Source organism: Drosophila rhopaloa, unplaced genomic scaffold, assembly GCF_018152115.1.
Source record: "Drosophila rhopaloa isolate 14029-0021.01 unplaced genomic scaffold, ASM1815211v1 contig_3, whole genome shotgun sequence".
NCBI classification, from domain to species: domain Eukaryota; kingdom Metazoa; phylum Arthropoda; class Insecta; order Diptera; family Drosophilidae; genus Drosophila; species Drosophila rhopaloa.
This window is the reverse complement of record NW_025335123.1, coordinates 14,171,270-14,186,699: the sequence shown is the minus strand read 5'-3', so window position 1 is coordinate 14,186,699 and position 15,430 is coordinate 14,171,270. Positions and strand designations below refer to the sequence as shown.

Here is a 15,430-nt window from a genome sequence, read left to right as displayed (position 1 = left end):
GCACAGTAAAAGCACTCGACAGGCACTCGAAATTCTATTATTTTGCTGGGGCTCGCGTGCAAAGAAAAAAGCACCCAAAGAAAACATATAATTCAATCTAACATATACCAGAATGCTGTGCACAACGGGCTTTACCAGCTGGAACTGTATTATAGAGATTTCAAAACACTTTTCCAGGTGTAGGGAATTTTGAAAAAGAAATGAAAGATCTTAAGGTTTAGGTGTTAAATTATGCTTAAAACCAACATAGTCTCTTAAAAGCAAGAATTTTTGTTGCACTTGATAAACTATTCTTTTTAAAAGCTAGCTACTCAATATATCTCAAATTAAATATTATGTTAGCTTGAATTAAAAGTAATAAGAGCCTTAAGTTATGTTTACTCTTAGCCAAGTTTTATGGAAGTTTTTACTGTTCACCTTGTCGTATACGTTATTTTAAAGCGTTTCTGACAATTAGCGTAAATTTCTTTTATCCAATGTCTTCATTTTGAATTCCTCTTCGCTATTTGGGACTCTAAAGCTGTATCTTTAGACACCCAAAGTTAGAATTGATAATCAGCCAAGTTTTATGGGAGTTTTTTTTGTTAACCTTGTCGTATACGTTATTTTAATGCGGTTTTGAATTCTTTTACGCTATTTAGGATTCCAAAACTGTATCTTTAGACACTTTAAGTTAGAATTTATAGTCTGGGTGGATACCCTTCTTTTCTATACAAAAAAAATTAAAGTTTACAAAATCGGTAACTAATAGAGTAGCAGTTCTTGAAAAAGAGTTTTCACTGTAATAGAAACTTAGAAGATACAAAAAGCGAAAAAGAATTGCATTGCAGCAAATGTCGAGTGAAAATCAAACGGTTCCTTGACTGTTTTGAACTTTCTATCCCTTTTTTCCATTTTCCTTCTCCTTCAGTTTTCTTTCCCTTTTTTTTTAACTGGTCAATGTTCTCTTGTTGCTTTTGGCCGTCATTCCTCGTGTTCCTTTTTTTTTTTGTTGTTGAGGTTCACACGCGACCAGAAAAACAGAAACAAGCAAGAACAACGACAACTACAGCAACAACAACGAAGTGGGTCACACCAAAACGGATGATTGAGCGGCCGAAAGAGAGGGATGTATGTGCCCAGAGAGAGAGAGATGGCATGCTCTAGCTAAACGGCAGATTGGCATTAAAAACGTGTATTTTTTCCACTGGGGAATCATCCGCTGATGCTGCAGGTACACTCTGCCGTACCCTATTCTTTTTAGGGCTGCTTTTTTGGCCTGCAAATTACGAGCAATTCTCGGGAGAATCATTGGATACGCTGGCCTCTGGGCCGCCGCTTGTTGATTTATGAGGCTGGTGGGCGAAAGCGAGAGGGTGAGCGAAAGCGCTGAAAGAGACGGGAATAGAGAGGCCAACACAAAAAAAAAAAGGATGAGGGACCCAGTTCACGAGCATCGAAAGTCCTAGCCGTATTAAGGCAAACAAATGCAGTTAACACTTGTGCAGATGCTATCTCTCTCTCTCTCTCTCTCTCTCTACCCATCTCTTTCACTCGCCATCCATCTACCTCACTCCCCCACATCAATTCACCAAAGGTTTGCATAGAAAATTTGTTTGGTCAGGACCACCGGCAGGCAATTTGCAATAGTGTAACGGGAAATGGAAACGCAGGCGGCGGGCACAAAAGAAAAACTGGTTAGGGGAAAATATACCGATTTCCCGCGGACAAAATTAAACCAACTTCCCAGGGGGATTCATCTGCCTTAAACATTTTCGGGCAATTACGCCGATATGAATATTTTAAATCTATATTAGAGATGACTGACTTTAATATTTATTCTATGCATATGTGTATGTATCATGGTCATTCTAATTATAAAAAAAAACATGGTCAGTGACACGATATTACTTTTAGCCCTTTTGCTTTGTGGTTGTTTTACTTCTTTAATTTTTTAACGAAGCTGATTTTTTTTATTGTACAAATAATGCATTTCAACCAAGTTGTTTACAAATAAATTGTTATATTTGGAAGTAAGTTCTGTAACACATGGCACATGGCCTATTTTGATTTATATATTCATAGCAGAAATATAGTTTTTTATTGGTCTAACGAACAAAATATATTTTTATCAGTGATTATCCAAAGTTTGGAAAATACTAATTCCCTTCATAATGCAACACTGTGTTTTTATCACAATTACATGGCATCTCTAGCATATTTTCCCATTATGCGCTACTTTGTGGCATTTTTCTTTCATTACACGAGATGGAGCAAGGTAAAAAGCCTTCCTGTCCATTTGCATTAAGTTCGCTGAGCAGCAAAGTGCATTAAGTTCGACAATGGTTTTTTAATGGCCGGCAAAAAAATACGCAAATTAATTGAAAAACTACGAGCGAAGCATATAAAAGCTGGAACAATAAATGAACTTCACATTCAATGGCCGGTGTAAGCAGCTGCGGATAAGCCGTTAAGCAGATAAACACGGCGAAGTGGTTGAAAAAAAAACAATGGGCAGGTGAGGCAGGTCAAGTCAGGTGCGTGAACGAGCTTTTAATGGGTGGAGAAGGGGGAGAAGGGGGAGAAGAGGGAGGGGTCGAGACAGGTAAGAAATCTCCTGCAATCTCGGGCAATCCTCTTAGCTGTCAGGACTCCCAGAGGTAAATGTCCAGAGTCTCCGACCTGTCTGACTCTCTACCCCCCCTCCCCCCACCCCTCACACACTCACACTAACTCTGCCTCACCTGTGCGATTATGCAGCTTACAGTTTGAGCAGCACTGCTTCAAAGCTAATATTTGCCTAAGAAATGAGCATGCAACTTTAACGTGGTTAAAAGTCAAACTTAAGAAGGTGAAAGTGATAATGGAAACCCAAAGATAAGTGCAAATAGGTGTGAAGACTGGCATTTAATAAAGGATATATTACAAACACATTGGGATACTATATATAATTAAATAAAAAACTAAATTAAAAAAGTAAGGTTCAGGAAGAAAATTAAAGAAATAATGAGCATAAATATAAATAATATTCCTGACTGTTAAGGCCCCTTTAAACATTCAGATTTCTCATTTGAGATTTTGTCTAGTTTTTTGCTTAAATAGTTATAACATAGTTATAATATTTATAATAATTACATACAACTTAAATGGCATTTGCGCTGTTTGACAATCAGATCTTCATTTTAAGAGGCCTTAATTTATAAAAATAAAACGAATACGATATAATATGTATGGACTAACAATGTTTCACTACATACAATAAAAGCAATAATAATGACAGCCACATCGATAGTAATAAATCAAATGGCTTGCCGTTTTTATCGGCAATTAAAACCTCGACATCAAGGACATCAATAAATATGTGTTAACAATCGTTTAGGATTAACAATTAAAGCATCGATTAGAACGCAGAGAACACCAACAACAGCGAGAAGAGAGCGAAAGTAGTTGAAGAGAAAATAAATCGGCAATACGTACACATACCTGCACGACTTCTGCATGACCTCGGCCCGGTTGTAGCCGCTGATCTTGCAGAAGGACTCATTGCAGTAGACGATCGGGAAATCGACGATTTGTGCGTTGGCCAAAAGAAACGAGCTGTCCGCTGAAAAATACAAAATATAATTCAATATGTTAATTTAATTTTATAATTTTAATTGCTCATCTAGTTAAAAAACAAGCAAAGAAAACAAGTCAATAAATGTATAATATATAATAAAAGTCAATTACCTAACAAGGTAGGAAAAACCTTTCTCAACCAAAAAAACAAAACAAATCACTTGCTAAGTTAAACAATCAAGTTTCCACTTTTCACCAATTTATTTACATTTGCCGCAATCAAAGTTTCGCCATAGAAGGGCTCACATTTTTAAAGGACAGCTTGAATTTCACCGTTTGCCATTTTCCATTTCACAATTTCCTCGGAAAATGGTCAACGACAAATTTGTCGCTGTCATTCAGTCAGTAAGTCAGTCTATTTGGGCTTTTGGCGTGGAAGTTTTTCAAAATATTTGAGCGTAATTGGAACATTTCAAATGTTGTCATTCATAATCAAAATCGTTTTATTGACTGCCATCAGCCCACTAATTTTGCTGGAATTTATCTAGTCAGTTTTTTAGAGGTGGAAGAGGTACTCTTTAGTGTACCCATATCTTATTTTATATGGCCTTTATATATAAATTAAAATATATTTTTTGATAAATTGTTTCTTGTTTTAGCTCAAATGCGATGTTTCATCATTGATAGAATGGAACCCTTAAATCTTAATGTTCTTACTATTTATACAAGCATTCATGAGCATGGTAAAATCTCCTTAAAACAAGTACCTAGTAATATTCCCAGATAATTCCCATCACTTTTGGTCGGCGGGTCGACTAATGACGGTTGTTATTGCTGAATTTGTTGCAGGGCCTCAACGAGTACGGGTTCAAATTCGAGTCCTCAGGTGAGCAGGTAACATGTGTAAACCACGCGCTGGCATCGCATGGCAGGGATATAGACACGGACATGGACACGCAGACGTACGGACAAAAGGACAAACATACGGACATGGTAGCTCCCTGCCCTGCGCCACCCCCCCCTCCCTCAGGCCCATTAAGTCTGACTGGTTGTTTTACTATTTATTTGCTGTTTGCTGTTTGCCATTTGGCTTGTTTTCTGTTGTTTTTTGTTCTTTTCGCTTACATCCATATTACTTTCAGGTGATTTTATTAGTGGCGATGGAGATGCGCCCAAAAAAGTAAAGTTTCAGGAACTAGTCTTTTACAAATAATCAAAAAATAATACAACAAAATTTGTCATATTAAATAGGTTTAAAAAAGTCGATTCATAACTTTTTGGTTCCAAAAAAGTAGTTTTAAGAAACTATGTAAACCCATGTAACCATTTAAAAATTCTTACTGGCTCATATTATCATTTTTGACCACCTTTACAAACCTTAAAATCAACAGGTTAAGTTAATCTTTGATTTTACATAAGTAATTTGACCAATTTGGGTAGAATAACACAGTGTTGTTTCAAAATGTAATAATCTGAATTGTATAAAACAAGTAAATACTTTCGATCTGGTCCATACCTGGCTTAAGGAAAAGTGGAAATCAGTTGCCGTTACTTTTTATTGACATTATGTGGAGGGGGGTGGATCTATTGGGGAAAGGTAATGGCGGGGAGGCGCCCCACAGCTGGCTATGCAAATGTGGCATGCACGCCAGTCCTGGCCCGAGTTGCATGTCGCAGGTGCCAGACAGGAGCAGCAGCAGGAGCAGGAAAATTCGAGGGAAATGCTGGAGGAAAAGCTGGGGAAAATCGGTGGGAAAAGTGCGGGGGGGAGGGGGTGGCGGAAAGCACACTAACCCACATTGACATGGACATGGCCAAGCCAATGAATATGTATAAAAATATTCGCATGCAATGGCTCGATGGCTGCTGCTGTTGGAAAATGGGAAATGCATATTTATGTGTTACCAACATACACACACACACACGCACGAAAGACTTTTTTACGACTGCAACAAGGACATCATCTACAGAAACAACAACGTTGGCTACTTTGTAGTGTCAACAGTTGCCGTGACTGAAAAAAAAAAAAACAAAAAACTTGAAATGGTGGGCGGCACTATATACAAAGTTGGGGGCGTGGTCCTATCTCCTATCTCGTTACGCTCTGCATATTGCTGTTGGTAGTGGAACAGCCTCAACGTTTTCTAAACGGACATTTGGATCTCTCTCTAAACTAAAATTGCCAAAACTCTAACTTAATTACTCAAAAATGTTTACATTTTGTCTGGGGTAAAAAGAAACAACAAATTTTAACTTTTTGCGTGGGCAAAAAAAGACTCGAAGGCGTTGGCAAAATATTGCGCATACGACATGATGACCATTTTTAGTTGGGCAATCTCCAGGCTTCATATTTATTATGATTAAAAACAACAAATTATAACTTTTAGGGGCGACAAATAAATTATTATCCATAGGACTCTCTATCCAGTTCACTGTTTTCGTAAACAGACTCTTGTTTACATATTTATTAAGCTGTCTATTTTTGGGCCAACACGAATTCAACGAGGTATGCCAGTCCAACATTCGACCAATATTTCCCAGAGTTTTGATTGAAAAACTGAAAAATCGAGCTGATTTTGGGCAAAATATTTTTCATAAGAGTCATGCTTTTTTTTCGAACAAATTTTTTGAATGATTTTTTTTCTGTAAATGACACTTTGATGGAAAATTTTCTTTTTCTATGCGTACAACTTGATTGAAAATTTTATTACGAATTCAACGAGGTATGACATTCCAACATTCGACCACTATTTCTCAGAGTTTTGATTGAAAAACTGAAAAATCGAGCTGATTATACTAAATATTTTTCAAAAGGGTTATGAAATTTTTTTAATTATATTTTTTTTCCGTAAATGACATAATGGAAATTTTTCTTTTTCTGAGGATACAACTTGATTGAACATTTTATTACGAATTCAACGAGGTATGACATTCCAACATTCGACCACTATTTCCCAGGGTTTAATTGTGCACTCTAGTGGACATATGGCCAGGTCCTCCGCGGATGTCCTTAATCCTTGCAGTTGAGCTGTGTCTTCTGCGTTGCGAGGCATAAACCACATGGTTGTCTTTGTGTGCGTGCCTGATTTTGCCATTATGTCAGCGTCACAACACTTTTTTTTTACTTGCGGGTGCTGGGTGATTTCAGGGAGGTCTAGGGTGGTCTAGGGTGGACCAGGGTGGTTTAGGGAGGTCTAGGGTGGTTTCGGGGCAGTGGCATGTGTGGGTGCATGGCTGTTGCTGCGGCTGCGACACTTAATGGCATTCAAAGCTGGCGGACAAAGTTTTGCAATTTGCCTTGGCCATTTCTGTCCGGCAGTGATTCCTTTTTAAGCCGCGGATTGCTGCCATCTCGGCCCGGTTTCCACTGCTCTTAACCCGATTGCGGGTTGCCGGGGGGAGCGGGAATGCGGGAGGGATGTCAACTGTCGCTATGTGTCGCTGGAACCGGGGAAAAAGCCGATTGGGGGCAAGGTTTTCCCGGAACCATTTCCCCCACAATGAGATCACAATGAATGTGTAAACTATGTCCTTCGCGGATGCTGCGATGTCAGCTCAACAGATGTCGCTGAATATTTCAACTTACGCTTGAACCCTTTTTATACCCTTGCAGAGGGTATTATAATTTTGGTCAAAAGTGTGCAACGCAGTGAAGGAGGCATCTCCGACCCTATAAAGTATATATATTCTTGATCAGGATCACCTCCTGAGTTGATATAGCCATGTCCGTCTGTCCGTCTGTCCGTCTGTCCGTCTGTCCGTCTGTCTGTCCGTCTGTCCGTCTGTCTGTTTCTACGCAAACTAGTCTCTCAGTTTTAAAGCTATCGAATTGAAACTTTGCACACACCCTTCTTTCCTTTGCACGCAGTATATAAGTCGGAACGGCCGGGATCGGCCAACTATATCCTATAGCTGCCATATAACTGATTGATCGGAAATGCCATTGGAAATGCCATAACTTTGGTGTTTTTAAAGTTAGGAAGTTTGGATTTTTATGAGTATTAAGAATGCATCATAGGAATAATTTTAGAGAATATAATTATAGAGTATTCTGCAAGGGTATATCAACTTCGGCTCCGCCCAAAGTTAGCTTTCCTTTCTTGTTAACTTTTCATTCGCAATCAGTTTCTAAGAATTTCCAAGAGACATGTTAACAACGAAAATAGCTTTGCTTTTGAATAATTAAATCTTAAATATACTGCTTATAGGTGTTTAGGCATTGCTAGTTGAATAGCCATGTTAAAGTTTGGTTTTGTTTTCCAACTATTTGAAAACCCAAAAATTTCCGTTAATTTTTCTATATCTTTTATAGACTATAGAGTCTCTTAAGTATCCACTTAAAAAGCGCTCCAAATCTGTATGTTCCCAAAATAAAATCATCAACAAACCCAAACTAATAAAGCACTCAAGACGTCAAATCAAATAATAATATCGTAAGGGAATGAATATTTCATTGCTGATTGACAGCAACATCTCCTTGCCCATCGTTTTTCCACACAGTCTTGATTGCCCAATTATTTATGAGCTCGATCAAGGATGATGTATTATAAATGTCAACATCAACCGCCAACGGTTGTCCCTCCAAAAATAAAAAAAAGCCCGTTGGCCAGGAGGGTGTCTTACGATTTAATTAATGATTTTTTGATTTTTATTTGAAGGCCAAACAATGGAGAAAGGGCTGGGGAAAAAACGCGGCAAACAAAGGCCGACAAAAAAGTATCGAAAATTGGAATGGAGTAACTACATCGTGCATTGAGAATTCCGAGTGTCAGGGATTGGGATTAGCTTTTGGGGAGCTGGTGACAACTCAACCTGAAATGTCAACAAGCCGGGTCGGAAACAAAGGAATTTGGATTGGGATTCCCCGTCCCGAATTGGGGCTCAGTTCCCCGGCAGGCGGTTCATGTTCCTTGATGATTGATGAGGCGGCCTTTCCGCCACCCACTGCCTATCCCTCCTCCCCAATCCCCCCTCTCTTGGCCAATTAGACGTGCAGCATTTACAGTTGTAAGTTGACAAACACAAAAAAAAAATAAAGGAAAGCGGGAAGCCTTGTCGTTGATTGATTTGGATTCGTGCGGTCGACCGCAGTCCGAAAAAGAGTCCTTTTAAGTGGATTTGTTGAAGGCCTTGGTTGGGGGGAGGGGGTGGAGGGTGGGGTGAGGTTGTAATGGTGGTTGGGGGACCTCCAAGGGATATAACAAAACTAGTCCATTAACTAAATACACCCCAAACAAACACACTCACTGGCACACATGCAAATGTGGTTGCAATTTCGCAAAACTTTCATTTCCGCTTGGCCACCGCACAGTGGAGCAAAACGATTCAATCGACTAGATTTTATAGTTCTCAAAATGCTAAAGTTTTTTTATTTTGTGTTCTAGTATTTATCCTTAAATTTAATTTGTTTTTAAGAATTTATGATTGCTCTATGTCACTTGAGTTGAAACAAATTGGTTTCGATTACTTTTACGGCTGCCACTTTATTTGTTTGCTTATGGTATATACAAATAGTGATCTTGTACCACAGGATTTATAATCATTTCATAACTTTACCTTAAAATACATTTTATTTGTAATTTAAATGTTATTGATTTCATTTTAGAAATTTGTCTTTCCTTTTTTGCTGTGTTTTTATTTTATTAGTTACATTTCCTTTTTTATCCATATCTTTTCCAGATGGCCCCACTGTGCGGGCCACTTCCTCGACGGTTTCTGTTGCTTTCCTTTGCCCCCCCCTGTGTCTATATTACCCTATATATACCCCTTAATTTCCACCCCGCTTTCCATGTCTCTGGCCAGTTTTGTCATTATTTTTTTGCGGTTTTTGCATTTGCCATCTTCCTTGTGGTTGTCGGTGTTTGTTGTTGTTTCTGTTTCCATTGTTTGCAACTTGTCACAGACACACACACACATACACACTCACACTCACACACCAACAAAGGCACATATATTCACACTCGCACATTCGCATAAAATCATTTGTTTGGTTGCTTTTTATGACATTAGTGTGAATGGTGAACGTTATACGGTTCAGGCGGCACAACAGTCCTTGCAATTATCCTTTATGCACACCTCCCATGATTCCCCCAACCAACCCACTCCTCCCACTTTTACCCCCTCTTTGCCCCTTCTGCTGCCTCCCTTTATTCTGTATTTACCACCACCCCCCTTTGGAGCTGCGATTAGGCCACAGATTGCCAGCTGGCCATGCCATTTTGTCCTCCATTTTGCAGATCCTTTAACTCCGGTTACCACTTTATACCCCTCTCATTCCATTTACCATTTAAACCCGCTTTCTCTTAGCCCCTTTTTTTACTTTTCACCAGGCGAGTGCATAAATTTTATTGTCCGAAAAAGGAAAAAAAAAAAGGCTGGGCCTCCGTCAGCATTGCGATTTAATTACATTAGCGACAGCTGGAGAATGCACAAAAGTGGGTTGTTGGGGTTAAAGGTGGGCCAGCAGGGGGTTAAGAGTGGGGAGGGGGGAGGGAAAGTGAGGGTTGAAAGTGAGAGTTTGGGGAAAAACACGACAAAACCACGTTGATTAGGCCAGCCTGTTACCGCTACGACTCCTTGGGGCATGCTTGAAAAGAATTGCAACAAAGTTCCCTGGTTCCCCCACCCCCCTCCTCCTCCTCCTTCCTTTTTTTGTCGCATAATGGCATTTATAATAAACCTCACGCCCCCCACCCACTCACTCTCTCTCTCTCTCTCTCTCTCTCTCTTTCGCAATGTCTCTCGTTCTGTCTCTGTCTTTATGCCCGCCATTTGGCGTTTGTTATTAAATTTGCATAATTAAGTGAGAAGCTGCGATCCAGCACGAAGCCAAACCGCTGGGCAACCGAAGGGGCTAGAGATAGTGGAAGAAAAAAAAAAAAGGCAAAAGTCAGCTTCTGGTTGAGTCCAAAATTAATTGAATTTGTTAAGAAACTACAAAAAAAATGGCAAGAAATGGAAATGAGAATTAAAAAAAAGGAGATAAAAAATGGCCAGGAAAAGGATAATTTTATAAGGGATACAAAATCCAAAGTGAAAGTAGTAATTTCACTACTTAGCATTCAAACTTGCATAAGTTTTTGGTTTAATGAATTAGAAAAGTTTGAGTTGGAAGCTACGATAAGCTTAATAGATATAATTAAATTAATATTTCTTTAAAACATTTAATTTAAGACTGCAGTGAAATACAAATTGAAACGTTTAGACCAAAAAAGTTGTCTTCCTGCAACGAGCTATACCAAATTTAATGTAATATGAATAAGATATATCAAATGGTAAGAAATGGAGAGAAACTGAGAAAAAGACAGATTAAATTCTGACTTGGAAGTGTGAAAAAAAAAGCAGTGACGTTTCTCAATTTGCTGCGAACAAGAGCGTCACTGTGGAACTTACCATATGCTCGACTCCAATTTAATTTTCCATTTTTTCATTTCCATTTTCCAATCCGCCTGCCCCATTCCGCAACTTTGTTTGATTACTTTTCATGTTCTGTGACTGCTTGGTGGACATTTGACTTCAAGGTCAACAGAGTGTTCGTGCCCACCCATCCACCCATCCACCCCCTGCCCCTCCCCTCCCCTCCCCTCCGCTGGATTCCAGCAAACTGACTGTTCATTTAATTTTGCCCGCGGGGCCTGTGGTTCTGCGATTCTCCGCAGTCCTTCCAATATTTTCTAGTTTAAATGCTCTCCAGCATTTCGGTGACTTCCACCCGACAAACAAAGTGTACTTCTACTACACTGAAAAAAAAAAGACCTGCCACTTTCCGCTGTCCAAATGTAAGTGTATCAGGATCATTGAATAGAGCAAAACTATTAAAAATAACTATTATTTTTAAATGGTTAATAAATAATTTTATGATAAATCCCAACTTAGCTTAGCTTCCAGAAAAATATTTTTCATTTATAATTTTCACAAAGGTTCAACGTATTTAAACTTTAAATACAAATAATATTTTCTTACAACAAATTAAAATATCCTTTTGGCAAACAATTATTCTTAATATAAGTAGTTGAGTGTCTATAATAGATATATTTATTATGTAACTCATTTGTGCCTGAAAAACTTGACATATTAGAAAGCTATTAAGTAAAACACAGATTTCCTATAAATCCATTATAAGTCATTTGTTTTTTATACCCTTGCAGAGGGTATTATAATTTTGGTCAAAAGTGTGCAACGCAGTGAAGGAGACATCTCCGACCCTATAAAGTATATATATTCTTGATCAGGATCACCTCCTGAGTTGATATAGCCATGTCCGTCTGTCCGTCTGTCCGTCTGTCCGTCTGTCTGTCCGTCTGTCTGTTTCTACGCGAACTAGTCTCTCAGTTTTAAAGATATCGAATTGAAACTTTGCACACACCCTTCTTTCCTTTGCACGCAGTATATAAGTCGGAACGGCCGGGATCGGCCGACTATATCCTATAGCTGCCATATAACTGATTGATCGGAAATGCCATAACTTTGGTGTTTGTAAAGTTAGGAAGTTGGGATTTTCTATGGGTTAGGAAGTTGGGACTTTCTATGGGTTTTATATTTGGCCAATCAATCCGACGTACCAAATTTCATAAGGATCGGCCGACTATATCTTATAGCTGCCATATAACTGATTGATCGGAAATGCCATAACTTTGGTGTTTGTAAAGTTAGGAAGTTGGGATTTTCTATGGGTTTTATATTTGGCCAATCAATCAGACGTACCAAATTTCATAAGGATCGGCCGACTATATCTTATAGCTGCCATATAACTGATTGATCGGAAATGCCATAACTTTGGTGTTTGTTAAGTTAGGAAGTTGGGATTTTTTATGAGTATTAAGAATGCATTATGAATGATTTTGGAGAATATAATTTGCAGAATATTCTGCAAGGGTATTTCAACTTCGGCTCCGCCCGAAGTTAGCTTTCCTTTCTTGTTAAGATATCAAATTGAAACTTTGCACACACCCTTCTTTCCTTTGCACGCAGTATATATGTCGGAACGGCCGGGATCGGCCGACTATATCCTATAGCTGCCATATAACTGAACGATTGGAAATGCCATAACTTTGGTGTTTGTAAAGTTAGGAATTTGGGATTTTTTATGAGTATTAAGAATGCATCATATGAATAATTTTAAAGAATATAATTTACAGAGTATTCTGCAAGGGTATATCAACTTCGGCTCCGCCCGAAGTTAGCTTTCCTTTCTTGTTAACGGTTTTTTTGTTGTAGCTTTGCCAAAAGAAGACGCACAGCTAAAAGAATGACTGTTCTGTGTAGCTGACAGCCTACACAATCGATTCCAGGAGGTTTTAGTAAATTTCATTTTTTGACCGATTTTCGCATTTTTGATAAGGGGTAACACTTGATTTTTTTCCAAATATGGCCTAAAATTAAATTTTTGAGCTGAGAATACCATTCGATTGGAAATTTAGTAACGAATTCAACGAGGTATGACATTCCAAGATCTGGCCGTTATTTCCAAGGGTTTTGATTAAAAAACTGAAAAAACGAGCTGTTTTTTTCTGGATTTTGACCATCAAAAACATGTATTTAAATCACATTTTTTAAGGGCTTTTTGTTGTAGTTCTGCCAAAATAAGACGCACAGCGAAAAGAATGACTGTTCTGTGTAGCTGACAGCCTATACATTCGATTCCAAGAGGTTTTAGTAAATTTCATTTTTTGACCGATTTTCGCATTTTTGATAGGGGTAACACTTGATTTTTTTCCAAATATCGCCCAAAATAAAAATTTTGAGCTGAGTATACCAATCGATTGGAAATTTTGTAACGAATTCAACGAGGTATGACATTCCAAGATCTGACCTTTATTTCCAAGGGTTTTGATTAAAAAACTTAAAAAATCGGCTGTTTTTTCTGGATTTTGGCTATTAAAATCATATATTTAAAACGCATTTTTAAGGGTTTTTATACCCTTGCAGAGGGTATTATAATTTTGGTCAAAAGTGTGCAACGCAGTGAAGGAGACATCTCCGACCCTATAAAGTATATATATTCTTGATCAGGATCACCTTTTGAGTTGATATAGCCATGCCCGTCTGTCCGTCTGTCTATTTCTACGCAAACTAGTCTCTCAGTTTTAAAGATATCGAATTGAGTATTCTGCACGGGTATATCAACTTCGGCTCCGCCCGAAGTTAGCTTTCCTTTCTTGTTTTGGATTTAGACATTCAAGCTGAACTGTTAATCACAATTTGTGATAGTAAAGTGGACTATAAACTGGAATCTAAAATCGATTTTAGTCGTTACGTTTAAATGATTGCAGAATTTATTATGGACACTATTAAAGCTAAGGATTTTTATAATAGATAAAGGATATGCTGCATTTTATTGAACCATCATTAAAGGGTTGCAGCTTGGCTGCAACTGTAGTTTATTTTGATATGGAATTAACTACCGATTGCTTGCCAATTCTTGAGACCTTCTTTTTGTGCGAGTGTGAGTAAGTGTTAGTAGGTTGACCAACTCTCGCAAACACACACACACACACACACACACACAGACACAAACAGGACGAAGCCCACACACAGACAGCCGCAGAGCTGTTGGCGCCATTGGTTTGCCATGCTCCACTTCGTCCCGCATTTGCTGATGCCACATTAAAGTTTTGGCCCCGTCAACGTCGTCGCCATCGTCATTTCCTCCGCTCTCTCACACCCTCCCTCTCTATCTCTGCTTGTGTGTGTGTGTGTGAGTGTGTGTGTGGGGATGCCTTGGTTGATAAAAAAAAAAAAAAAAAGAATGGCGAAAAAGTTGATTGCGTAAACTTTCAACTCGGTCCAAACCAGCAACAAAGTGGCCGGGAAAAGCAGCCAACTTTTCCCCAGTTGCGAAGTGCAAGAGCGAGTTTTAGTTTCACACACACACACACACATCTGTATCCCCAGGACACGAGTGTGAAAGGGTGTGAGTGTGTTTGTCGGCTACTCTCTCCCTCTCACTCTCTCTTCCCCTCTCTTTCTCACCATTGCCTCCATTTTGCATTTTGGCCGCAACTTTTGCGCTGCGTTGCGTGTTGCGAGTGGTGGCCCCAAAAAGCATGCTACACTTTTTGTGCCAAGCAAATTAGCCACGCACTCACTCACCCCCACACTCGCACACACTTACACACACACGATGGCTAGAGGGAGAGAGCGATATGTTTGCGGAAAGGAAGAGAAAACGCTACTTGGCACGCGATTTTTAGTGAGTTTTCAGTAGCCACCTCAAGTACTTAATGCTGAAGCATCGCCCTATCTACATTTAGATTAATATCCTTCGTTTTTAAGTTAGTAACTAATAGTTCTTTCTTAGTATTCTTGCTTAAATGGTCATGAAAAAGTACTTACTACTGCTTTAAGTAGTAGTTTTCACATGCAAATACAACTTTTAGTGCCTCGTGCATTCATATTTCCTCATAACAACATCCTTGTTATGGTAATTTTATTTTAAAATAAAAATAGTAAACTTTCATTCCTGGGTGGCGTGAAATTAAGCTCTTATTTTTGCAAAAATAGTTTTACAGCCATGGCCAAGAATAATTTACATTATTATTGATTTCAAAAACAAACTAAGTTTGCCACTTAACACAATAACACAAAACTTTGAAAACATCAAGAAACAAATGTCGTTTTCTCATTGGTTGGTATGACAACATCATTGTTTTTGACAAAAAACTAAATCAGTGCAATATGAAACCCAGCAATTTAAAGGGGTTTCCCAATGGGTGGTATATATTTTTTTTTACAAAAAAGTGGGCGAACACCACAGGAGTGAAATTTTTATCTCCTTGAATTTGCATCAAAAACAAATCTTTGCAATATAAATCTCTGCGGGTGGTTTACATTTCGCTAAATATTTTTGACAAGAAGGGAATTTTTACGAAATACGAAACTCACTATGTTGTAG

At 38.5% G+C, this 15,430-nt stretch overlaps 1 protein-coding gene across 11 annotated transcripts in view; it reads right to left on the bottom strand.

Annotated features, from left to right (window-relative positions):
- Nucleotides 1-15,430, bottom strand: part of LOC108049014 (potassium voltage-gated channel protein eag) — a 67,206-nt gene that overhangs the window by 22,955 nt on the left and 28,821 nt on the right. For 8 of the 11 annotated variants that reach the window (XM_017130004.2, XM_017130006.2, XM_017130005.2 and 5 more), the window contains exon 4: nucleotides 3,457-3,583. In XM_017130004.2, the coding sequence (XP_016985493.1) occupies nucleotides 3,457-3,583 (127 nt within the window). The remainder of the gene's footprint in view (nucleotides 1-3,456; nucleotides 3,584-15,430) is intronic. The other 3 variants (XM_044461446.1, XM_017130007.2, XM_044461447.1) reach the window with 1 other exon arrangement.